The sequence below is a fragment of the Podarcis raffonei genome, chromosome 10, assembly GCF_027172205.1.
Source record: "Podarcis raffonei isolate rPodRaf1 chromosome 10, rPodRaf1.pri, whole genome shotgun sequence".
Lineage (NCBI taxonomy): Eukaryota > Metazoa > Chordata > Lepidosauria > Squamata > Lacertidae > Podarcis > Podarcis raffonei.
In genome coordinates, this window is record NC_070611.1 from 52,287,527 (window position 1) to 52,315,132 (window position 27,606).

Here is a 27,606-nt window from a genome sequence, read left to right on the forward strand (position 1 = left end):
CAATAACATGGAACATATTCAGTATAAAAAACATATTACAGAGATACAGTTCTATATAGTCATGATTTTAAGATGAGTCTGTGTTGCCCACCACAACAAGTAGTGAGCCTTCAAACTTAGACCCTGTTAAAAACAAATCAAGCACCAATTAATATTATGTGCTCATCAATTAATCAACCACAAGCTGACTTGACTAGTCTGATTAAATATAATAAAGCTCAGAGCCTACAGGCTCACAGAGGGTAATTTTTAAATGACCCTGTAATGAAAATAGGCTGCTTTATGTGTGAAATTAGTTGCTTAAAAAGGAAAAGAATGCATTCAATTCAACCACCTCCAAAAAAAATTTTAATAGCCTATACAATTACAGTAAAAGCAGTGGATACTAAAATATATAAAAAAGAAGCTTATCTAGATTAGCAATTTTATTGGAGTATGGTTTTAATATGAATCTTAGCAGAAAGAAGCATGGGAAGACTGATGAAGAATTCAACTAAATCTAAATGGATTTTAAAAATGAAACTTAGCTACCAAAGACCAGCGATTATTCTTACTTGCTCCATTTTCGTTAAATGACTGGAGCTGAAAAATCACAGGCGAAAGTAGATGAGACAAACCTAATGTATCTTTGCCTTTAAATGCAAGGTTTTACCACGGTTCTATTTTTTAAAAAAAACAAAAATTGCCAGTGTGAGATAGAAGCAAAAGAAGCCAAGGACATGGGGGAGATTTACCCTCCCAGCCCCACTGTGCTTCTGATCAAGATTGGAACCAAACGCCTGCAATCCTCATTGGGTGGTGGTGGGCACACACATGCTCACATCAATAGGAGTTCTCCCCATTCAAAGCAAATTTCAGGCACAGGGCCCTTCTAATGTGGATCAGGACCAGAACAGCTGAAAAATATTTAACCCACTGCACAGGCTAGGAAGCAGATCCAGATTGCCCCCCTTTCATACACACACACACACACAGAGGGGGGGCGCAAAGGTATGTAGCTACCATATTATCTAGCCTAACCTTCAAACTTAAGCATCAGAGAGGCACATGTAGAAAACACATCGACCATTCCCATCACCCTAATGGTAATTACAGGTGGCACATTGCTTGAAATTTTTCCTGTATATCAAAGGCCTACGAAAGCTATGCCTAGGCTTTGCTATACATTTAACCTCAAAATACATGAAAATGAAATTAGGACTGGGCTACATTCACAAAGTCAACTGCATGCAACAGACAGCAAAAAATATGGAAGTGGGCCATAGCTCTGAGGAAGTGGTCTCATCGGGGCAGGACTTCGGGGCAGGTGTCCGGAGCCCCATTCATGGAATAGGGAGGCGGCACAAGCACAGCAAGAGTGACTTATCACATTTTCAAGTAGTAGTAATGAGTTTTCTTATCTGCCCTTCACCCTAAGGCCTAAGGGTGGGTTACGCCAGTGTGGTGTAGTGGTTAAGAGTGGTAGACTCATAATCTGGGGAACCGGGTTCGCTTCCCTGCTCCTCCACATGCAGCTGCTGGGTGATCTTGGGCCAGTCACACTTCTCTGAAGTCTCTCAGCCCCACTCACCTCACAGAGTGTTTGTTGTGGGGGAGGAAGGAAAAGGAGATGGTTAGCCGCTTTGAGACTCCTTCGGGTAGTGGTAAAGCGGGATATCAAATCCAAACTCTTCTTACGATGACTTAAAATTCAATATTAAAAACAGATTAAAACAAATTGCTATGCCATCCTGGTTCTCTATAGAAAACAGGAACTACTCGCAAGTCTGCTGCTTACACCCACAATCTCAAGTCTCCCCCAGCAACATACTTTATTCTCTTTGAGTTCTAGAAGGAGGGATGGGGGACCTGTGGCCCTCCAGATTTCTTTGGACTGCACCTCTCAGCAGCAGCACCCAGCATGACCAAGGTAAGAGGTGATGGAAGTTGGCATTCCCTCCTCGATTCTGGAGTGAAAGCTCTGTGTCTCCAGAACACCAGCACACCTGTGATTCAATAGCACCTTCAGTTCCGATACAAGCAAAAGCAAACATACCCTACCCGTAATAGCTGCATTTGTTAGGGCAAAAGCTGCCGGTCTAATGTAGCTGTTAGAGTGCCGGACTAGGACCTGGGAGACCAGGGTACAATTCCGCAGTCAACCATAAAGTTCACCGGGTGACCTTGGGCCAGTCACTGCCTCTCAGCCTAACCTACCTCAGTGTTGCAGTGGGGATTAAATGAGGAAGGGGGTTTACCATGTACGCCACACGGAGCTCCTTGGAGAAACGATGAGATATGAATGTGATAGATAAATAGGATCAGGGGTTAAAGAGTAAACCACAACCTTCTAACAAACTCTTGCTGTCATCTGGCTGGCTCTGCAATGGCAGCACAGTCACCACAAGTGCCTGGGAATCCTTTGCCTTCATTTTTATTATCATTCTTCTTTTTAAAGAGAGTTTGCAGCAGGCTTTCTTGGCTCAGCCTCACAAAAGGTAGAGAACTGCAAGCTTAATTTGGTTTTAGGCAAGGTTAGATGCCTGAAAAACAGGAGCTTCAAAATCACTGCCCCTACCCCCTTGCATGGGCAGCCATCCAAGGCAAAATTTTGCAGAGTCAGGTCAGGATGCAGCCAAAAGCCTTCACGCAACTGCTCTCAGTATTCTCTTTAGAGAGCATTGAGAAGATCACTAAGCACAGACACCTTGCCAGGACTGTGCTGAGACAAGCAGTTGGGAAGATTGAAAGAACGTTGGCTGCTAGAAAATGATCTGCTGCAGAAGATTAATGGTTCTTCTGTGGGTCCGAGAGACTCAGGGACAGAAATGAGCAAAGGGCAGAGAAGCACCTCTAGGTAAGTAGCAAAGATGGGAACACAAGCAAGGGTAGCATTTCAACTTCCAACTTGTGGATGGTGCAACAAGCAGAGGCTGCCCCATCAGGCAGTAGCCATTTTGTGGCACGTGCTTTTTAAAGGAAGTACATGAGAAAATACCCCAGCGGGTTCAACCTGACTTGGGCTACAGTCTGAAAATTTTGGAAGTCCCAAATAGGCAACTACACAACTCTTTGAACCAGTGTTCCCACATCACAGAAACATAGGAAGTGGCCTTGTAAGACTATATGTCTATCCAGCTCAATACAATCCTACTTACTGGACTAGGAAAACCTCTCCAAGGTCTCTGGTAGAGATCTTTCCCCTGAGCTGCCAACTGGTCCTTTTTGCTGGAGATGTCAGGCTGAACCTAAGACCTTCTGCTTGCAAAGCATGGACTCTATGACTCTGTAGCTCAGGGGTAGGGCAATCTATCAATCTACACACACAATGGATGTGCAAATCTGTTCATTTCAAGTTTCTCACTGTTCCATTTTTGCATTCAGTACTCCACATTCCCATATCAGTTTGTGATTTATTTATTTATTTATTTATTTTTAAAGAAGCCCTCATGAAAATTCATCAGCACATTAGTGTAGATTTCTCATAACTTACATAAGTTTCTATGCAATTCTGCCTATCGTACACATTTTTGCATGCAAATTTTGCAAAAAAAACTGTATGTTATTTTCACCAACATATGGGACATTACCCTAATGTATGCATTTTCATATAGGTTACGTACTCAACTGAAGAACCACAAAATTCGGAGAAATGCAAATGTTCGAAGGATGGCTGTTTTTCAGTTCACATATTGTTTTGGAAAGTGTGAATTAGGCAGCTTTGCCATTAAATATGAACTGAATCCAATTTGTCCCCAATCTCTAACACAAACACACTTTTCCGCCTTGCAAAGTTCTTAAATGCTGGTCCACTGAAGGTAATAGCCTAGGAGTCTCAAGTAAGATGCCAACCGTTTCATAGTTTGCTCTCTTATCATATTTGCTTAAACAGATGTCTTTCCAGCACAGCTGATTAGCATTCTGAACAGCAGGATCACTCTCCTTCTATCTACCTTATAGTACATGAAAGGGAATCTCATTAGCAAAACATCAGTAGGTTTACAAACAGCATTAACAATTCCTTCTGCTCATCTAACACCTTCCTTTAAGAATTTCAAGGCACTCTGATGACAAGTAATTAAGTTATGGCATACCCCCAGTGAAAGGGAGAACTCTGATTTTTTACCCATTTATATTACCATTCTGATTAAGAAAAACAAAACAAAACACTGAGCACCATATGTCCGGACCATACTTTCCATTCACCTGCCTTGCAGCAGCAGCAGCTCTCACATCCTGATTAGTACTAGGATACATATTAATCCCATGCAGGTACTGTATGAGCATGTTGCACTTACTTATTATATCCTTTGCTCACAGCAAAAAAAAAAAAAAAAAAAAAAACAGCAAGAGAACCCCACAAGTCCCCTTTTGTACAGCAGAGCTAAAGAGCAAGAAGAAGAAGAAGAGGAGTTTGGATTTGATATCCCGCCTTTCACTCCCTTTCAGGAATCTCAAAGCGGCTAACATTCTCCTTTCCCTTCCTTCCCACAACAAACACTCAGTGAGGTAAGTGGGACTGAGAGACTTCAAAGAAGTGTGACTGGCCGAAGGTCACCCAGCAGCTCCATGTGGAGGAGCGGAGACGCGAACCCGGTTCCCCAGATTACGAGACTACCGCTCTTAACCACTACACTACACTGGGTGCTCCTAGAATGCCACCCTGAGAAGTTTCTGTACCCAGATTGCATTATCTACTTTGGGGTTTCCGCCATTGAGTTTAAAGATGCAATCCCATTCACAATTACTTGCTTATTTATAATTTGGTTGTACTGTAGGACAGTCCACAAACTTGCCTAACATTAATGGATTTTACCCTGTGAAGTCTTTTTATTTTAAAAAATCTACTCCAGATTCAGAGACCAAATAACCTCCCCTTCTTCTCTCCATTTTCCCTTTAAAAAAAAGGAGAGATGATTTAATTAAACTTCAATCCTGTAAATTTGTGGACTATGTAAAGACATCTTATTCAGTAACTGGTGCCAGGATGGAACAAAGATGTAACACGTACCATGAGTCCTTTTGAGTTTATTTCCCCACCATTCTGCCAAGGAGCTCAAGATGGTGTTGCAAAGTTCTTCCCCACCCACTTTTATCATCACAATGACACTGCCTGGTAGGTTAGACTTAGACACAGCAATTGGTCCAAGATCATACCACAGACTTCATGGCCATGTGGGGATTAGAACCCAAGTCGTCCCAGTCCCAGTCTAATACTCTGAACACTGCAACAACAAAAAACCTGGTGGTACTTTACAGACTTAACACACATGGGCTTTTGTGGAAGGACCTTCCTCCTCAGAGGAAGGAGGGAGAGTGCCAGTGCTTCTGCTGCATTAGCTGTGGCTGTCATGACCCTGGAGCCATGTCCCTCATTTTTGAGGAGTGAGGGGAAGGACATGCAGGTCCAGTCCCACAAATGCTTTCAGAATAACCTGTGAGGCCCACGCAACAGCCTGGAGATGCAGCACCACAATCTCCGACTCAGAGGACTTGACAGCTAAAAACCCAGGAAGACCTGAGGCTCCTCCTCAGTAGGAGATGACTGAAGGAGGCTGGGTCCTTTAAGTAGAGCAGTATTTTGCTGCTCAGGCGGTGCTAACTATTTGGCTGCACAAGCCCCTGCTGCTGTAGAAAGACTCCGCTCCAGCTTATTTCTTCCTGGAGTAATGGCATAAGAAGAGCCCGGTGGAAGAGGCTCATCTTGTCCAGCATCCTCTTCTCTCAGTGACCAACCGGATGCCTGTCAGAAACCCGCAAGCAGGACTCTCCTCTCCTGTGTTTTCTAGAAACTGGTGTTCAGAAGCGTTACTGCCTCCCAATTGTTTCTCAGACCACGGCAATTGCAGAGCGCTGTGTTTCCGAGAGTACAGCATGACCCTTGCCTCTTTCCTGAACCTTGCTCCTCTTTGCCTCATGAACCTTGCTAGGCCTCACTTGCCACCACAGAGCCCAACAGTGGCAAAACTGCAGGTGGGGGTGTGGAAGGCAAGGAAGCAGCAGCCCTGCTTGCTTATGAGGATACAGGCAACATTAGTGCTGACCTAGTAGGGTAGAGAGACAGAGTTCCGTTGTCCAGTTTGGGTGGGGGATATCAAAAAAAGGAAGCACCACTACACTTTGTTTTGATGTATGGCAAGCATCAATTTTTCCTGGTATCCATGCCCTTTGAAGAAAGCATGTAATAGGATCTTGTCAGGAAAGGAGATTCCTAAAATATATATCTTTCCCCCTGTGTAACTCTCCATCACAAATATAGTTTATCTGTGAGGGAAAGCCAGTGACTGCATAATTTCATGGTTGACTCATGTTTTAAGTGGTTTCCAAATTAGAGGGAGTTACACAGAAGCATGGAGGTGAAGGTAAAGAAGAAGCTAAAGTGCTCTTAATTATAAGACAAGCAAACAATGAATACAAAGCAATGGCTTTATTTATATCCTCTTCCATGCATGGGGTCAATACCACACGCCTCAGATGCATTTGCTGAATTCTGCCCATACTACAGGAAAATCATCAGGCTCTATCATTTCCAACTCCAGTGCATGATGATCGTGCTTCCTGCTCACATTTGGATATTTCCACATCCTTTAAAACAGGGTTGGGGAGCCTTCAATCTGCAGCCAGATTAGGCCCACCAATACTATATCCTCACACCAAATGCCATATATATTTATTTAAACAATTTATATACTGAGTAACTACAATAGCCTCTAAGTGGTTTATAAGGATACAACACAAAAAGTAAACAAACAGTTAAGCTACAAAATCAAACATCAGTTAAAAATCCTGCTGTAAAAAAATATTCAGTAGGTGCTGGAAGTTCAACAGGGAGAGGGCCTGTTTGACCTCAGCTGGAAAGGAGTTCCACAAAATTGGGCCCACAATACTGAGGAACGGGAGTCATGCATTCAAGCCAATAGGGAACACTAACAGTGACTCCACAAAGATCTTCAGGATCATGCAGAGATATAAGGAATGAGGCAGCCCTTAAGGCAGTGTTTTTTCAAACTTGGGGCTCTAGCTTTACTACAGCTCCCATCATCCCTAGCTAACAGGACCAGTGGTCAGGGATGATGGGAGTTGTACTCCAACAACAGCTGGAGACGCAAGTTTGAGAAACACTGCCTTAAGGAATCGTGGAGCAAAGTTGTTAAGCAAAGCTGCAAAATAGTGCAGTAACCTTGAGCTTGGCCCTGGTGTGGGGGAAGGCAGTGAAAACTTTTGAGCACCCGAGTTATGTACTGATGAGAGCCTGCCTCCGTCAACAGTCTAGCTGCAGCATTTTGCTCCAACCAGAGCCTCCAGACCAGGTCCAAGGGTAGCCCCACACAGAGTGTGTTAAAGTCATCAAGTCTTGAGGTTATCAATGCATAGGTCACAATAGCCAGACTATCCCTGACCAAAATTGCTGTACAATGTCACGAGTGGAACAGGTAAAGTTGGGGTTGCATAGGTTCCCTGGCAAGCTGGGGTTGCATTCAGTGCCTTTTAAATGTTATGCCAAATGCAAGCCCTGGTGGTATTTGTTCCACTATTTCTGGTGCATGAATAGGACTCAAGAGGCAGCTGTTACGTAAAACATTTGGGTGTATAATTGGTTCAGCAGCAGACCTTCAAATGGCAAAACACAAATAAGTATAGCATAACTAAAAGAAACAAAGCTTAAATGTGTTACGTCCATGGAACTATTCAAGCATGTGAATTTTCAAATTAGCATATAAGGATTTGCAGGACCTACTTTTGATAACTACGCCTTCTAATCCTGCAGAATAACTTAACACATTTTTGTGTTTCGGGGGGGGGGGAGGTGGAATAAGATCTACAAAACTTTGAATGTTCCTGGGATTATGAAAATAAAAGCATTGTTAATACACTTGAAGTGTTTTCTCACCACAGTCAAATTAATAACTGTACTTTCCTTTGACTACTTTAACAAAAGGGAGGGGGAAATAGTCAGATACACTTTTTGGCAGCAAGTACATGGCCAAAGCAATGCTCCCCAGCCCACACAACAATTTAACAACCTACTGTGAAAGCAAATATAGTCCTAAAATGGAAACAGCTAAGCATCAGATTCCCATGGCCCTGGAATCTCTCTCTTCCCTCTACTAGACTATTTTAAAAAGAATCAGTGTCATCCCTAGAAGAACCAGGACATGGTAGAAATGCAGACATACAATAGTTTTTGAATTACCATCCAATATACGGATTTCCCTCTTGGGGAGCCAATAGGGTCCTGGCTGGCCTTACCTAATGGATGCCTCAAGCTTGCTCCTCCATTGTGTGCAATATATTGTGAAGAGAAGCCATGCAAACACAGGTATTGTGATTTCTAGGACCCAACCACCCAACTGACCTTCGCTACATTCCTGCCTCTGGCCTCTCAAATCATCATTTGCTGATGTAGCTCTTGACTTCGGCCTGACCTGGGCTACATAATCACATCTGTCACTTCCAGCTGATCACTCAAGAGACTGAATTCCCCATTCAGTTTAATAAAACAAGTACTTAATATATATAAAGTATATTTCTGAACAGGAACACCACAGGATTATCTCCAATACAGCACTGTAAAGATGCAACAAAATGAGTTTACCACTCAAATCTGTTTGTTTTTAAAAACTCAAGATTTCCTTCCTTCAGACTACCTTGAGGTGAGCTAACTTTGCATTTGGCTTTAGTGTGATCCTTAAAAAAAAATGGTTACTACTTGCCCCTATAGCACAGTGATAGGGAACCTGTTGCCCTTCGGATGTTGTTGGGTTCCAGCTCACAGAATGGCCAGCCAGAATGGCGAAGGGTCAGGGATGATGGGAATTGTAGTTCGGCACCATCTGGAAAGCTACAAAGCTAGATTATAAAGGCACATTCCCTTTACACTGCTGTTCTACTGGCGAACACACCACCACCCAACCTCCTCTGCCTGCTGTGTAAAGAAGTGGTCTAATGGGTGGGGAATGAAACAGAGTGCAGTAGGTATGCCTTGGAGTCGTTAAAGGAGGATAGAATATCCAACGTGGTAGTCCCATTTATAAATTGCTATCCTCTACTGTTACCATAGGGACGCGGGTGGCACTGTGGATTAAACCACAGAGCCTAGGACTTGCCGATCAGAAGGTCAGGGGTTCGAATCCCCGCAACGGGGTGAGCTCCCGTTGCTCAGTCCCTGCTCCTGCCAGCCTAGCACTTCAAAAGCACGTCAAAGTGCAAGTAGATAAATAGGTACCGCTCCAGCGGGAAGGTAAACGGCGTTTCCGTGCGCTGCTCTGGTTCGCCAGAAGCTTAATCATGCTGGCCACATGACCTGGAAGTTGTACACCATCTCCCTCGGCCAATAAAGCGAGATGAGCGCCGCAACCCCAGAGTCGGCCATGACTGGACCTAATGGTCAGGGGACCCTTTACCTTTACCTTTACTGTTACCATACTTAAAGCTCTAACCATGTTCTCAACACTCCCCACCCCCTAGCAGCTACACAAAACGTCTCGCTGAAAACGAATGATTACACATATGCAATAAAATGAGATTACAGTCAAATCTCGGTTCTCGAACAGCTCTGTTCCCAATTGTTTCAGCTCCCAAACGCTTAAAACCCTGAAGTAAATGCTCCAGTTTTCTAACGTTTTTTAGAACCCAAACGTCCAATGCAGCTTCCACTTGAGTGCAAGAAGGTCTTCAACCAATCAGAAGCCGCCCCTCGGTTGTCGAATGTTTCGGAAGTCGAATGGTCTTCCGGAACGGATTATGTTCGACAACCAAGGTTTGACTGTATTTAATTGCTTTGTATGCAAACCTGGCTTCCGAATAAACATTGTGGATGAAAGAACCAAAATGGTGCTAGTGAGGTTTTTTTTGGTTTTTAAAGTAGCGTTTGACAAATGCTCAGCTGTAGGATATGATGGTTTTATGAAGCACGGAGAAATTCCCTGTCCATAAATCACCCTTTTTCATTTTTTCATTTAGTTTTTTTTAATGTTGCTTCAGCCTTGGTAGAAATAAATTTTTAATACCCGAGCTCCTGTAACCCGACAAAGCATTTGTTAGATGCACTGTGCTCAGTCAGCCTTATTTCGCTCCCTCCTGAATGAAGGTATGAGAAAATGGATGTATACTGGCTGGGATCAGACAAGCCATCTGATTCCAGCCAAAGGGCTTTGGTGAGCTACCTGTCAAGCAGTAAATCATCTGCCTGCAGAGGGAGGGGAGCACACTCCTCCGCTCGAAGGTGACTCTTGAGAACAGCGGTCAGCTATGAATCAAATCCCCATTACATCACCAACTTCTGCATTTTAGGGATTTTCTTCCTTTCCTGTCGCTGCGTCTGTCTGCGTTGCAGCTTTTCGCGGTGAAGCAATTACGAGTTGGTTGGAAGGGTGCCAGGCATTTCCCCAAAGAGGCGTGCTGCCTACATCTCTAATCATTCTCTCCTATTCTGCATATATGGCATTAGCCATGAATCTCAAACATCCCTTGCACCACGGACCCAAAAGGTCATAGGCACCCTCTATATAAGGAAAGTGTGAAGGATCTTCTGCCATCCTCCTACCTACACCATATGTTGGATTCACCATATACAGTGAGTTTCATCACATTTACACATTGGTTTCTTTTTATTTACTTGACAAGATTTATTTGCTGTTTAATTGACAGAAGCCTCTGAGTGGTTTACATGAGGCGACATAAGATCTTCATTAAAAAAACAGCAACCAAATTGAAAGCTAAAAATACAATTGACATAAAATGTAGCAAAGTATTAAAAAGGCCAGCAGTTTCAAAGCAAATATGCATAATAAACTGCATGTTAAAATTACTTGTATGGATAGGCTTGGGGGCAGGGGGAATCAGTTAGCAGGTGCCAAAAACAATAAAACAGAGATATATGAACGGGCAAAAGAGGCAGGATCCAGGGAGTAGGTGCTACCACAACACAGGATCAATTCCCTGCAAATGCAGAACTGCCAGTTCCTTGTACTCAGTGCTATTTTTCTAGAAAAAATATGTGTCGGAACTCACCATGAACACCTCCCTCATTCTCTTAGAATGGCATTAACACCCACCTGAGAGGTGCTGGAACTGAGCTCTGGCGAGTTCTGGCTGAAAAAAGCCCTGCTTATACTCTAAATTAATTGGGGGGGGGGTGCGCATGCAATATGGTATGTTGTCTACCTATCTCGAGATGAATCTAGCTGTTCACCAAAGAACTCTGGAAATTGTGATTTGGTGATAGCAAAATTAGGCGTTCGGAGGCAGATCCAAGTGCGGTCCAACAGAGGGGCGTGAAGAGGATGTAATCTCAAGCTAAGTGGGAAGAAGCACATAAACCCTTCTGCCTGTGGCTTTTCCTCACAATTCCTCCCCTAGCTTCTTTCTGCCCCCTGCTACAAGGAGTTCTGGGTATGTTTTCCAACATTGTGACAAGTAATGACTCTAGGAAGGGAGTGGCAAGGGACAGGCAGTGGGTGCACAGAGGCAAAGTACAGTCTCTCCCACCCTAAATTCCTGCATCTTGCCCCTATTTTGTAGCTATTCAGTGGCAACCAGGATTCCCAGACCTGGCACTGAATGTCTAATTCCAGCCATCTTGCTGCCTGCTTAAATATATTGCGGACTCTGCGTTCCCATGGGACCCAATAACCATTCTTTTTTTGTGATTTGCTTTAAGGAGAAGGCTGAGGATTGTATTTGGAACCTGTCATAAATTTCTTACGCAGAGGAAGGTTAAATGTGGCAGGTTAAATTGTGTGACTAGGATACCCTTAAGGTTTATGACCGTTTCAAAACATTATGGCAAAGCTTATGAAGCTTACATATTAGATTCAAGTCAGTCACCAACTGTCAGGCAAATTTAGTGAGGACCGGCCATTTTTCATCTGCTGCTAAATGGGTAAGTATGTTAAGAATATCTATCCATCCATTTTTAAAACGATGTATTCTACTAATCAAAATAAAATGACAACAAAAAAGCAGTGTAGAGTTTTGTCCCTTTCCTTTTTCTGTAATCAATCACTGCAGTTTAAGGTAAAGTCAAACATTTATTCAAAGTGAAGAAGTGGTTTGGGTGAGCATATGCTCACTTCGTGCCAAAGCATTTCTTTTCAGGGCAAAGGAAATGTGCTCAGCCCAGGTCCATCGTACTTCATCAACATTTTTTTTAAAAAAATCAAAGTGTCCAATATATACTAGGCACTGCATCACAAGTAGTAAAAGGAGTCACCGGCTCGCCCCTCTTAAGACTAGCTTCTATACAAAGTGATCTAGTACAACAGTGCTAGCAAACTTGGTGCCCTCCATGTCCATTAACTTCAGTGGGTCTACTCTCAAGCAAAACATTGCTGCATACTACCCAGTATGAGACCTGCATCTGATTTGCCAAAGTTAAATCCATAACATAGCCTATTTCTCCACTCCACGCACATGCTACACGGCATTGTAAACAAAACACTCATTACTGAAGCCTTCCCCTGTGCCGATACTTACCTTGCTTATCTTATCTCACACCTAGAGACCCTTGGAGCAACTTGAACAGAAAAGCTGAAAGACAGGGGACTTGAAAACGCATTACGTAATCATACTGCTAGAAACTGCTTTCCCTATTAATGTGTTGGTGGTTCTGGTAGTGTTTTTGTTATCCAAAAATGACAGGTGTCAAGCAAAGAAGTGAAGAGGACTGAGGGTAATAAAACTTATTTACAGAAGGGCAGAGCAAAGTGATAAATGATGTAGTCAAGTCCATTCATATGACCATCTTAGGGCATGCACAGCATCCACGGTGACTGTTAGACATTCTGCATGGCCCAGACTGCATGCAGCAGGTTTTTAATCCATTGCAGCTGATGTTTTCTTAGTGGTTCTGGTTGTGCTAAAACACAACCCACCCAAGGTCAGCAGTCACACATTGACCTCAACCCTCAACAATATAGCTAACTCTGTATGGGCCTACGAAGGCCAGAGCTGATGCACCTGTGTGTACGTTCCTTTAAATAAGACTTTGGATTGGTGTTATTACTACTGCTTAGGTTACTGAGCAAGTAAGTGAAGAACTGTTAGCAAACAATCAAGTTTCCCAACAAACCTGGTAGCTGCCTCTCAGGTTCTGTGGAAGATTAGCTTGGGTCCTAAAATAAGAACCTCTCCCCTACAGCTACCTGCCCCACAAAAAAAGCCTCTATGAATAATCAAGGGCCTCTCTGAAGCAATTAAGATGGGATGGAGCATTAAGGGTTGCTGAGAGAGGAAGAAGCAGACTCTTGACAGCAGTTCCCTCCCGAGGAGCAAACTTCTCTGCTTCCCCTTTGCTTATTTGGTAGGGAAGCCAAGGGAAATCCTTCCCTTGCCACGGGCTCTGTTTCTTATCCTGAACTGAACCGCCTCTCCTCCCACTTTCATCCATAAAGGAACTCAGAGCACAGAGGTTTCCTTTTTTGTGCTCGTGTTCATTCGCTCCATTTAAAGCAGATGTTATTCCTAAAGACAGCTGCTAAATTATACCAAGATCAACTGCTAGCCAGCTACTGCCATAGATAGTCATGACTAAGGCTACTGTTCCTGCCACATTTTTCTTATATGGAACAAACTGAGTTGGCACCAGTGGACACTCTGAGAAAAGACTATGCTGCATATGCTGTATGCATTTCCTGAAGTTGCCCAACATGCCAAAAGTTAGCATAACAGTAATCTGCTGTGCAAACTTGAGAAATGAGAGAAATCTGTAATCACTGTAATGAGAAGAGCAAGCAAATACAACACAGCCAATTCTACTTTTCTTACATTTACATCCCACTTTTCTGCTATCTTAGACCCCCAAGGCAGTGTAAACATAGTTTCCAAGTGGCCATACATCCAAGTGCTGACCAGACTCTGATCTGCTGTCAGGGACTGGCTGGTCAAAGAGGAATGAGAGACACCAGCTGGGGGATCCCCAAGCAAAACCCCAGAGGTGTAAGGCTCAGAGCCAGGGGATTGATTGTGGGACACAGAGGAGCTGTCAGAGGGAGAAGATTGGTGGGAGGTGGTGTCGGAAGCTGAAAGAACAACAGGGTTTAGTGAGCAGGCAGAGCCTGTGACAGGGAACAGTTCAGACTCTGAGGCTGAAGCAGAGATGAAGCATCATGCTGAAGATCCAGGGAGTCTCTCCCTCCTGCTGTGATAAGCTCCCCTTCCTGCTGGTCTCCAAGAACATGCAGAGTAATGAGAAGAGCAGAGCAGAGGTCAGAGGTGGACAGACACAGTTTGAGACTGCTTGGGGAACATCCTGAAGGTTTTAAGGGTGGTAGAAGGCCTTCAATCCTGGGAACTGCTCCATAGGGGCAAGACCTATTGGAAAGGGTTGCTGAGACCACCAGGCTGAGTTGTATTTTGTTTCTTTAAATAAAGACTTAACTTCACCAGCATCATATATTTTCTTCCTTTCTTGCTGAACTGGGTCTGACCCCAGCCCTGACACCTGCTTAGCTTCAACAAGGAGGTGGCCTTATGTGCCTTCAGCCTATATGCTGGGGCCTTGTTTAGCCAGTTTCTTTGATTTTGAATAATCTTTACCTCCTCTGGGCATACAATATATTATTGCACTGTGCTGCAGTTACCTAAATATTCCACATTCAACATCTGCATAAAGCAGACAGGTTTTGTTCATGCCAGCCACACGGATGCCAGGGGTCGCTGCCCCTACTAACCACAATTCTTCACCCAGGCAAGCACGGGACCTCCACACAGTTCAAGTCCTTAAGTGCTTTTGCCTAGCTAGAATCAGGAAGGCATAGAGAAGAGCAGGTGAGAGGTCTGGCTTAGGGAGAGGTGTGTAGCTTGGATGGGGTACTGAGGGCCATATATTGAAACCTGGAGGGCCACACTTGGCCCTCAGTCCTGAGGTCCTCCTCACTTCAGGCATTTACCATAACCTGATTGTTTTGGAAGGCCTTCAGCTGAAGAAAACTGAAGGTTGTTTTCTTCTGTGTCTTCACTTTAGGTTTTTTTAGAGTTTTATGAGTTCCCCATTTTTGCTCATTTTCCTTTTTTAAGCAGATTCCATTTTTTTTATGGTTGCTTAATGCATTTTGTGAAGTTGGTTTTCTTACATGTCTGTTTGATTGTTGTAAGATGCTTCAATTTTCTTTCTGGGGAGAAAGCAGGATATAAGTTTTATAAATAAGTAAAAGAACTGCAAGTATTTTGTATGATTCACTTTGCTAATTATGGGTATAATTACAGCACAGGAAAAAAATATGAATGGGGGAATTCTAACTCAGATAACAGATTAAGCCAGGGGCAGCCAACAGAAGTTGGCTAACTCTGGCTCCCATCGACCTGAGCCAGCATGGTCAATGGGTGAGGGATGATGGGAGTTGTAGTCCAACAAAAGCTGGAAGACAGCAAGTTCTCCATCTGTGGGTTAAGCTCTAGTGCAAGAAACATGCAACACATTCCATGCCAGCTGAAAAGAGATACATTGCTTTTCTTAGAGCCTAAACATCTATCTAGCCCTTCCAGATACATTTCTGTATTTGGGGCTGCCACAGAAAGTAATAATAATGCAGAATATGCCCTCAGATTGACACTGGGCCTATAAAATGGCATGGGGAAAAAGCAGATTACTATCCAGAGAGCTGCAACTGTTGCTGTACCTCGAGCACACTTACATGGTGCATAGGCTATATAAATCATGCCTTTTTATTAGAACTAGCCAGAGAGTTCATACAAAGCAGGAATCTCAAATACCAAAAACAAATGTCTTACTCTCAGGCTTTATGCAAAGCTTTCTATTAAAATCACCAGGGCTGCACATGCATAATAGAGGGAGACATAAAAACACCACTTCAAATGATCAATTGTAGAATAAAAAGCAGGTCTCACACCTGAGAAGTGAACTATGATATGAGTTGAAAGGAATGGGATGCTGGAAATGATCCCGAGCCAATGGGATGTGGAGGGGCAAGAGTGCTAGACTATGATAAAGGGAGGAAGGCCTGGGTTCAGATCTTCACTCAGCCATAAATCTCACTGGGTGGCTTTGAGCCGATTGCTCCTGCTAAAGCCCAACCTGTCTCTCAGATGAAACTTGCAGGGCTGGCAAAGCCATGTGGTTGCCCTAACCTCCTTGGAAGTTGGGTAGGATGGAAAAAAAACACACACACACTATATTTATACGGTATATGCAGGTTACACCAAGAGTTTTCTCCCTCTGGTCCCAGAGGGGTCCCTGTACTTCAACGTCCTTGCTGAAGGATGTCAACACGCAAGTTCTAAGTTATAGAAACATAGAATTGTAGAGTTGGAAGGGACACCAAGGCAGTTCCAAGCCCCTGCAATGCAGGAAAGTCAAGATGCACAGAGTCCTGCAGCAGCTTAGAGTTCTCGGAGTGCAAAGATATGGCAATTCTCCAAGTCTTCTTCTCAGATGAGCTCTTTTCAAGGTGTTCAGGTAACTCCACAGTTGTACAACTATCCACTCCTTCCTAATAAGAACCAATGACCCACAGCCCACGCTGTAATTTGAGTTATGTGCCTAATATGTCCAGTAGCACTGATAAGGAAGTCACCAGATTCGGGTCAGGTGCATCTTAGGAATGAGCCAGCTCTTTCCTCACTAATGGAATTAACACATTAACTACATTCCTTAACAACTTCTGTGTCATAACTGTAGAAAAACTGGGTCTATAGCACATTTGCTGTAAAAAATGCTATTACATGTTCATTCTTTGTCGCAACAATCCTGTGAGAATTTACACAGAAAAGGATTATACTGGAGCCCACCTTAGGTATGATTGAACTCCCCGGGGACTCAAAAGCGTGTCACTATTTTGTGACAATTAGGTTGGTCTTAACAAAGGTATTTTCCAACTGTGAATTGGGGAAGGGAAGGTTCTACTTGACATACCTTTGCTTTTTTTGTTTATTAAATTCATGTTAAACTGCATCAAGCACACATTTAATTCACTGATTGAATCCTTAGAGGCTTATTACTAAAAACTGTCTTGAGACAATATGAAAGCACAATGTTATCTTCTACATTGCACTTGCGATATTTAATTACATATCTCAACACAAAATATCTAATTTAAATGTGTATTTTATGTGAATATGCACATTTCTAAACACATCTTACTCTAAAATATGCATTTTAAACATGTTTTTGCACCTTTTTGTAGCTGAGAGCTATGTTGCAAAATTCAGGTAAGTGTAAAATCCAAAGAATAATTAGTTTCCAACCTGAGCATTAGTTCAGGGGGTACAGATCAGGTCAGTCTGCATCAGAATTCACAGAAACTGAATTCCTTAAGCATCTCTAGCTGTGACACAATGGAAAAATCAGCAGGGAAAGGAACTGTTGAAAGCACAAGAGTCCTTCCCAAAACACTTGTCAGCTGCAGAACTTACAACCGCTCTCTTAGGACAGAATGTGTCAGTTCTGTCCTAACGCATGCAAGGGAAATCCACAACAACGAGGCAACAGGAGATCAAGGACACAGGAAATAAAGAGATAAAAGATGAAGAGGCTAATCTTATAAAAACGCACGCTGGCCTACAGAACATGAGCAAGAATTTATTCAGGTGGGTGAAGCAAGTTAAGTAGCAAAGAGAATAAATATCAGGTGAAATTGTATTTTTTTCAGAAGTGCGAGCTCTGACCAGCAAACAGAGATTAAAACAGGGGTCCAAATGCTTTCAAGGCAGTCTGAATCATACAGGAACAAAGCTAACAATCCACAGAGGAAGAGAGATCATGGGAATAGGGCTGCTTTCATTATTCTGGAATTTCACATCATGATGCCCTAGCATTCTGAAGGCCACAGAAACTCAGCATACTGACATAAAGTGTATTGGCTGGCAGCAGACAGGGGGTTTTTTTAACAAAAAGGAAAAGAAAGAAAAGAAAAAAGCACTATGTCACACAGTTCAAAGCCCCAAAGCTCTAAGAGAAGCTGATATCATGCATCATGACAAATTGTGCACAACATATAGAATCACAGACTTGTAGAGGTTCAACAAGTCCCACTTGCTGCAATGCACACAGCTGTCCCTGGGTGGGCTCAAACCACCAGCCTTCTTGGTAATATAGATAACCTTATGTTGCAGAAGACAAACGCAACCCACCAGAGGACTAAGGAGGAATCTAAACAGGTCGTGATCTTCCCAATGGCAGCTTCTGAGGGAGAATCAGGCACAGATTCAAAAAGAACTGGGAGACCAAACACAGCTCAATAAATCACCTATTAGAAGTTCTCAGCTGCCTTGTGTTCTACAGTGGCTAATGCTCAGAGACATAACTGAAGGGAACAACCACTCCTCAATTAGTTACCAAGCCAGCTGTGCAATGTTGAATGCAAGAGACAGAAACACTGTCTCTTATGCATTATTAAAATAGACAAATGTAGCAAGATTGGTATTAAGATGTCAACATTTACATCTTATATGGAAAAAGTAAGAAAGAATCAACCAGGATTCTTATATGTGCAAGTCTATGCAAGATCCAAAGCAGATGTATTTCAAAGCCACCATTTATAATGTTAAAGCCACTGGTATCTAATGAATGGAGCCACCACTGTTTTTTCTTTATTTCCTTTTTTATTGAAATGGATTTTGCTCAATTTGAACAAAGTGTACTAGTTTGGGCACTTTCTGAATACTGCACAGTTTGAACCTATTCTGTAATTGATAAGATCGACGGGACCCTTTAAATGTTACTCAGGCAACTTTTCAGTGTGTAGCTCCTGTGGAGGGAAGCTGTTCAGAATGACACATCCACATGAGTGGGACTCAATTGTGCAGGATCTGAATAGGACCACAGAACTGTCACCTTGCTTGAAAAAATGGGGGTTAGAGGGTAGACATTCACATTCTGCGTTGCATATGGCTGGGTCATTTTAAAAGGTGTCCAAACTTTGCAAGAGAAGCTCACAACAAAATGGAAAAGTGACTCCCACACAGCAAAAAACTGACATTTAAAAGGGGGCCTGGAAGGATTTAGTTTTGAAGCATTTAATATCTTTGTGGATGACATGGTTTCAATAAATTGGTAGCAGTTTTACTAAGTTTTACTCAGAACAGACCCACTGAACTTGATGGACATGACTCAACACTCTTAACACACTACATTTCCCAGGATTCTTTGGGGGAAACCATGACTGTTTAAAGTCATGTTCATCAATTTCAATAGGTCTGTTCTGAGTAAAACTTACCTGGCTACCATCCAATTTGTTCTTAGGTGATCTCTGATGTGACCACAGATTGAAATGTTGGGTAAGGTTTTGAGAATGTAATTCCATAGAGTAGCGCAATCAAAAATCTTGATCGTGACTCTTGCTCTGTCGTCTTGCTAAGAGGGGGTTCTTGCAAAGTGAAATAAAACCACACTATTTATCTTCTGAGAAGGAGAAAGTATGAGCTATTCTTATTACATGTTTTCAGAGACTACTTACACCCTTGGGAAGCGGAAAGAAGCAACAGAGTAGGATTTAATTTCTCAAAGAGATTTTCTTCCAGCTTTATGCATGCTTCTGCAAATCAGCCCCAACCATCTGGCTCAAGCAGATTTCATTGCCTTTGTATTTACAGTTGGGAGATTTGGAAAAAAAATACAAAACCGGAGATCCTTGGACTGCTAGTGCCAGGAATACGTCATCAATACATGCAGATACGTACATAGGATAGAGTCTTGCAGCACCTTAAATGTTAGCAAATGTATTTATTGCACAAATCAGCCTTTCCCAACCTATTCCCATCCAGATGTTTTGGACTCCAACTCCCTTGCTGGCTGGGAATGATGTGGTTCAAAACATCTGGAGGGCATGGGGGTGGGGAAGGATGGCATAAGCTTTTGTGCGCTGCATGACACACATAGCGTTGTCCTGAGAATATAACCACAATTCAGAATCACTGTCCTTAAGGCGTCACAAGACTCTTTTGTTGTTTTGGCTGCCAACATGGCTATTCCTCTGGAAGTTATTTAAGCGATCAACACTCATTCAAGGATCGAAACAACTTTTTAAAATGGGAAGCTTCACATGGACATACAAAATTATAAACAGCTTGTGTGGGAAAGCATGCAAATGTTGCTTCTCTCATTAGAAAGAATACAGTACAACTATAATTTTATCTTTTAATAGTATTTTGGAATAGTAAATGTTATGTACTGAAGTTCTCACCATGAGCCAGCAGGGGGATACTGTAGATAGTTATGCAAATAAGGGATCAAAAGTGACGTTCAGTGATTGGATAGTTTTAGAAAATTGTTACAGTTACGTTGTACTGGAGCTCTATATAAGCAGGCTGACTGAACCCTTCAGTTCAGTTCAGTTCTGGCCTGTGAATAAACAAGAGCTGTTTGAAGAATCGCTGTGTCGTCTGATATGTTCACCCACAACTTAACAGTAAATGTATTACTTTCTCTATACAAAGCAATGTCATGTTTTCACTGAAGACGTCAGCAGCTTTCTGCACCTGGGATACTTATTCCACCATAACAAGATATAAGTGCATCATTTCACCTTTCAGATGGTTTGCTTGAGACCAGCTCAAAGGTCTCAAAGGGGAAGCCTTCACACTTGCCTTTCACAAGGCATGCCCCTCAGCTTTGCCTTCCTTCTTTGTTTTACTGAATGCAGGGCTTTCTGGGTTACAGTAGCTCTAACCACTAATATCTACGAGGCCTGTAAATATTATGTGGTGTCTTTAAAGTTAACACCCCCTCCTAAAAAGCTCTGAGTTCCCTTAAAAGGAGGAAAAGCAAGAAGGGATGCTTGGAATTTAACATTGTGGCTTTCCTCAAATCAGAAACTTAATTCCTGACTGGATCTAAAACGCATCACCTCTCCCTCAAATTCATCATGCCGCTGTAACAATGACAAATGTCCTCTCCTCCTCCTAGAAAATTGAATGTGTGCACACTCTTGCATCTATCTGCCTTCACTATAAACAGCAGGGCTGCTAAGCATGCTGGGCCCCTGTCAGAGTGATGACTTTGGTATGCAGTGCCTCAAACTGCTTTCTACAGAAGCACAGAATCCTTGTTCCCCTCCAATCATGGAATCACAGAACTGAAGAGCTGGGCGGGACCCCGATGGTCATGCAAATGCAGGGACAGCACTTCACCCACTCTGTTCCCTCTCGTCACCATTAATAAATGAAGCAAATGCAGGAAGCCTCTGCAGAAGGCATGGAGGACCTGTGGCACTCCAGATATGGTTGGGAGCCTAGCTACCATCAGCCTCAGCCAGCGCAGCATAGCCAATGGACAGGGATGATGGGGGTTGAAGTCCAGGAGTATCAGTGGAGGACCACAGGTGTTCTCTGCCCCTGCTCTACAGGAAGGTTGGTAGATAGTATGACTGCAATCCCATAGGATAAACCTGGTGGAGGAATAGAAACTTGAATCAACAGACAAAATGCTGCTCATAGCATGTGGATCCACTGCATAGTGTTTCACAGACATCAGAGGAGAAGGCCACTGAGCTGATTTGCAGATACTAGCTTTGGAGATACCTCACTTCAGCTCCTGGGTTGTAGCAGTAGAAAAGATGTGGACCATAATTATGGTCCATAATTATGCTTGGCAGAAGAAGGAGCCCATCAGTCCAGTGTTGGAGAATAAGTTCTATGTCTATTTTTGGATCCTGCACAACACATCAAAAAGACCATATCCATCCTGAATTTGTCTGCTCAGGAAGGGCAATGTGAAAATTCCATTGGGGGGGGTCATGCACAAACTCAAGCACCAAAAAGTTACTAATTAAACTTAAGCACTGAAACTACTTTTGGCAATAACTCCAAACCAAGTCGAACCACACCTTTGATCCTATGGTCCTTCAGAAAAGGCAGCCTGCACTTGAGTGGAGCCAATTTACTGACAATATGGCTACTAAAAATGCATTTTCTTTTTCTTTAGGGAGAGGAAGTCCAAAGAACAGATAGCAGATGAATCAAATGGTTTCATCATTAACAGTGTAAGGATTAATGATAAGCTTCACTGTGGAAATTGACTGTGCACTGCAAAATTTGCAACACAACTCCTTTAGAAATTGCTTTGTGAACAAAAACAGGGCAACCTTCAACCCATGCATGACAGATGGAAATTTCCACAAAACATGATTGTAGGTTCTTTTGGGGAGGACAGGACTAGGAAGCTCACCCTGATGATCAGGCACACAGAGGGTGGACTTCAATATAAAACTAAGGAGATTGTTCCATCAGTACAAGTGGGAGCCCTGCTGGCTTTACTAATGCAACCAAGTAATTGAATCCAGTCCAAAGTGTCTGAATTGTATTAAACGTATTATAGCACACTGTTTTTACAATATACAGTTTTTACAGTGGTTCAAATAGCTGATAACATTTGATAGATAGCAGTTTCCTCTGATGCACATGGAAGAAGCCAAACACCCTTGCAACTAATTAAGGGATGTTTTCAGCTGGATTTTAAGCCACAGTCAATTAATAAATTAATCTGTTGATTAATGCTTTCAGGTCTAGTAATTTCATTAATTCCACAGCAACAGCAACTGACGTATGTCAGGCCTTAAGATACGCTAGCTTGGAATCAGATGGTAATCGCTGAAAGCTTGGAACAGAACTTAGTTACTCATTATGGTCTTATGCCTCTCTTGCATTTCATATCAGCCACCCCCAAAAATACTTTACTTGAAAACATCCTCCAACTGGTTTCAAATGCCGCCAGCTTTGTAATGAAGAAAAGCCTCAGAATAACCAAATCCCAGCTGGTTTTCACCAAGCAACTTTAGCCAGTTACCCAAAGGCACATATATATAAATTCACTAATAATAATAATAATAATAATAATAATAATAATAATAATAATAATAATTTATTATTTATACCCCGCCCATCTGGCTGAGTTTCCCCAGCCACTCTGGGCGGCTCCCAATCAAGTATTAAAAACAGTACAGCGTTACATATTAAAAACTGCCCTGAACAGGGCTGCCTTAAGATGTCTTCTGAATGTCAGGTAGTTGTTTATCTCTTTGACATCTGATGGGAGGGCGTTCCACAGGGCGGGCGCTACTACCGAGAAGGCTCTCTGTCTGGTTCCCTGTAGCCTCACTTCTCGCAATGAGGGAACCGCCAGAAGGCCCTTGGTGCTGGACCTCAGTGTCCGGGCTGAACGATGGGGGTGGAGACGCTCCAAGCTTTGCAAATGTGCAAATACATAAACACTTTTCATGCATTACACTGGACATGTGGAGGGAAGGAAGCAGTTTGCATGTGCTGTTACAGTCATCGTAAAACACTCATCTCTTTTAATGCCAGCAGGAAAATGAGGGTTCCTGATTGTGACCACATAAGAGTTATAGAAATGTAAGAGTTACAGAATGATAGAATTGTAGAGTTGGAAGGGACCCCAACGGTCATCTAGCCCAAGCCCCTGCAATGCAGGAATCTCAACCAAAGCATCCATAACAGATGGCCATCCAGCCACTGCTTAAAAACCTCCAGTGTAGGACAGTCCACCATCTTCTGAGGGAGTCCATTCCAGTGTCAAACAACTCTTATTGTCAGAAATTTCCTCCTGATGCTTAGTCTAAATCTTATTTCTTTAAACTTGAATCTATTGGTTCGAGTCCTACCCTCCGGAGAAGGAGAAAACAAGCTTGCTCCATCGTCCATGTGATAGCCCTATCATATCTCCTCTCAGTCTCCTCTTATCCAGGTTAAACATGCCCAACTCCATCAGTTCCTCAATTCCAACTCCCTCAATTCCAAAGGCTTGGTTTCCAGACCCTTGGCTGCCCAGCTCTGCACACGTTCCAGCTTGTCAATATCCTTCTTAAACTGTGGTGCCCAGAACTGGAACAGTACTCCAGGTGTGGTCTGACCAAGGCAGAAGAGTGGAACTATTACTTCCCTTGATCTGAACACCACAGCTCCATTCACCATCACCCCAAGAATTAAATATACTGACTGAGTTCAAAAATCCAGCCATGGGTTGGGAAGCTTAGGAATAGTAAAATGAGATTGAATTTCTCAAAGAGATTTTCTTCTAGCTTGATGGCTGCCTCTGCCAAGTCAAAGAACACTTTTGCTTCCTCACAAAACCAGAACCACCAGATCATTCATTGCTTGCTCATGCCATCTACCATATTTTTCAGTGTATAAGACTAGGTTTTTTCCCTCAAAAATAATGTCAAAGATTAGGGGGCATCTTATAGTCTGGGCTATCTCCCCCCATTTTCTTAAATCTTAGTTCCCACAAAACTCATACATGGGGGGGGGCATCTTATAGATGGAAAATTGTGGTATGTTTTTTTCTTATTAAACTTACTTTGAGGTCTCAAAGAGGTGCTGGGAAAGACTGCTGAGATTTTAGGAAGTCCTCCTGTCAAGAGTAGTCAATGTTGTGATAGTCTGACTTTCCATAAGGCAACTTAGTACACTTTGTGTAACAACAGTCTGTTAGCCAAATTATCATTAGTCTTCTGTAGAATGACTGACACTTAGCAAAAACATAATCCCTGATCAAAACTTGGATAGGGGTCCTGGTTCTCGAATCTAAGCAATGTCTCACAAAAACACTTTACCAACTAAAATGGAAGTATGACCATTGACCAAAACCATGGCCAGGCTGCAGCTTTCCTGATCCATGGAGGCCCCTACTGAGCAGTGAATTTTTTGCAGTAAAAAGACATTTCTTCTTAATTAGAGGTTTTGCAGTTCCAAGCAAACAGCAACCATAGGATCACTACATGTGCCACCCAGACATAGGTTTAACTCCTCATCTGCAATTTGTCAGAACTAAGCCTCTATTATGGTCATTACAAAGAATAATCTTCTCCTATCTCTTACTCATTTAATTTTTAAGAAAAGGTAGTGATTCTAAAGAACAAACAAAACAGGTTTCTCGCTGATTTCCATAACCTTCCATTCCCCAAATGTGTTGTTTAATCTCCACAATTCAATTCATGGGCAGAAGAAAGGAAAAACATTGAGCTTTGTTTGTTTCCAAATATGTGCTCCTATAGGGAGATAATGGCATATTTCAGCTATAGTACCTATATTCAATCAGACAGGGACAATTAATTTTTCACTCAGGAGAGAATTTATGATGCATTATGAGAAGACACGAAACATTTCTCTTTTCCCACAGTGACAGTTACCCAATTCATTACCTCAGGACACAAACTCATTATCTCAGGATGGAAGTCTCGCTGTCCTTATTTATACAGCACCATAAAACAGCATATTACTTTACAGACATAAAGACAGTGCCTATGTTTTGAAAACAGGCCTAATTTTACAGCGTTCCCTCATATTAAATACTTAAATAGCATTTCCTCACATAATTATCTCCCCTGAAGGAAAAAGAATTATCATCAGGTGTTAACCGAATGCAAGAAAAAGTTGAGGAACGTCAGGGAATGTGTCACTTTGTGGTGACTTTCCAATAATAATAAGAAGAATAATTATATTTATTCATCACAGAAGAATGCCCCAAAGTGACTTACAGCATAAAATATATTAAAGACATTAAAACTCAATATACAACTATCATAAAAACACAATACCTGAACATGCTCATCCAAGAATATTTATAAAAAGACAAATCCTACTAAAAAAAGTAAGTACTAGTAGACCTTCCAAAGAGAGCTAGTTTCCTTCAACATTTTACCTCTTCTTTCCTCATCTGGAGACTGAAATACATTCTATATCAACACAGATATGTTTATGTTAAGATATATATATCAAAATAGGCTGTTGCTTAGCCCATGCCCAGTATGTCCTTTCAAAAGCTCAAATGAAGAAGTATTCCGCTCTCAAAATGTATGATGTAAACTAAGAAAATATTTAATAAAAATACATTTTTTTAAAAAAAGTATGATGAGTTCACAGATGCAGAATTTTGTTCCCAGCACTGTGTACTTAAATATCAGGAGCTTCTACAAAGAGAAAGTGTCTCAAGGGAACCAATTCTGAATGTCCCAGAAGAAAGTCAGAGAAACTGGAGGAAGGGAGGGAGAGAGAGAGAGAGAGAGAGAGAGAGAGAGAGAATGAACACAGGGCTAAAGTCATGTAAAAATGTTCATTTATCAAGTCTCAAGGCTGGGAAAATTAGATATAGGAAGAAGAACAGGAAGGGCATCAAACTGCAATTTCCATTTTGCATGGAGGGAATAACTTTTTCCTGGGGTGTTCTGGGAGCACTTGATTGACACCCTCTGTTCCGCAAACAGACAATGCATGAGAGAGTCGTAGTTCAAAGTGAATTTCTTTTTTTAAAAAAGAAGAAAACCCTTTGCCATTCCTTATCTGTTCTCCCAAACCTTCGATAAATCAGACTGCATGAGGAACTAGTGGGAAGAGAGCAGAAAATGTAATACTGTGCAGATTTTTCCTTTCCCTTCTCCTGCCTTATATTCTACAGGATGACTCTGTTAATCTATTAATTTCTTCCTTGCCCCAATGCCCCCATTATATGGATTTTAAATTCCGGAAGATTAGGCTTCTTCTCTAGCAGCCCTTTGAAGATGAAAAGCAGACAGCTCAAGTCTTCAACTAATATTTGAGTCAAGGCCACCTGAATGCCGTCATTAGCTGCTCTCTTCAGCAAAACAAAGAAAAGAAACTAAGTGCAATTCTGCATTTTTGTTACCATTTTAGTAAAATGTGCCTTGCTGAATCAGACCAAAGATCCATCATCAAGAACAACAACTGACTATATTTTGATGTAACAAACAATGGGGTTCTCTCGCTCTCCTTTCACACACAAGGGGAGGAAATTAAACTTCCATTGAGGACTTGGAAAAGCAAACCACAGTTTTCCGTTCCATTAGATATGGGAAACTGACTTTTACAAGCCATTTTTTATATATTTATTTAAAACACTTATATATGTGCTTCATCCAGTAGATTCCAGGGGGTGAATTATTCATATCCTTAAAAGGCAAAATATACAACAAAACCATAACATGAATAATAATATGCAGTAGCAGCTACAACCTTTCAGCAGGCTATGGGGAAATGGACATGTCTTAACCTGGAAAAGTTTGAGTTTGAGTGCCTGGTGCACCTCTTTAAAGAAGGCAATCCATAACTGAAGCACCACCCCTGAAAAAGCCCTCTGCTTTGTTGTCACATAGTGCACTTCCAATAAGGGAAGCTCTTGGAGAAGAGCTTCTGCAGAAAATTTCAAAACATGGGTAGGCTGGTACAGTATTTGGGGCCTTCAGAATAAATAAAAAGGTAAAGGTAAAGGTACCCCTGACCATTAGGTCCAGTCGTGACCGACTCTGGGGTTGTGGCGCTCATCTCGCTTTATTGGCCGAGGGAGCCGGTGTACAGCTTCTGGGTCATGTGGCTAGCATGACGAAGCCGCTTCTGGCGAACCAGAGCAGCACACGGAAACGCCGTTTACCTTCCCGCAGGAGCGGTTCCTATTTATCTACTTGCACTTTGACGTGCTTTCGAACTGCTAGGTTGGCAGGAGTCAGAATAAATACACCATCTTAAATGGGGTTTGAAAACTAAGCTAGTGACATTGTAATAAGACTGGTATAACATGAACAAAATCTGGCTGTAAGAGTTAAAATTCTGCATCAGTTGAAGTTTCAAAGGTAGTCCAAGAGCCTCATGCATAACAGATTGCAGTCATCTAACTTGGAGGTTACCAAAACATGGATCACC

At 42.3% G+C, this 27,606-nt stretch overlaps 1 protein-coding gene across 4 annotated transcripts in view; it reads right to left on the reverse strand.

The window, feature by feature from the left end:
* CHST11 (carbohydrate sulfotransferase 11) overlaps positions 1-27,606 on the reverse strand; it is a 187,681-nt gene that overhangs the window by 126,935 nt on the left and 33,140 nt on the right. For 2 of the 4 annotated variants that reach the window (XM_053406363.1, XM_053406362.1), the window contains exon 2: positions 15,054-15,092. The exons of the other annotated variants lie outside the window; for them this stretch is intronic. In XM_053406363.1, coding sequence (XP_053262338.1) covers positions 15,054-15,092 — 39 coding nt within the window. The remainder of the gene's footprint in view (positions 1-15,053; positions 15,093-27,606) is intronic. 4 annotated transcript variants of the gene reach the window in all.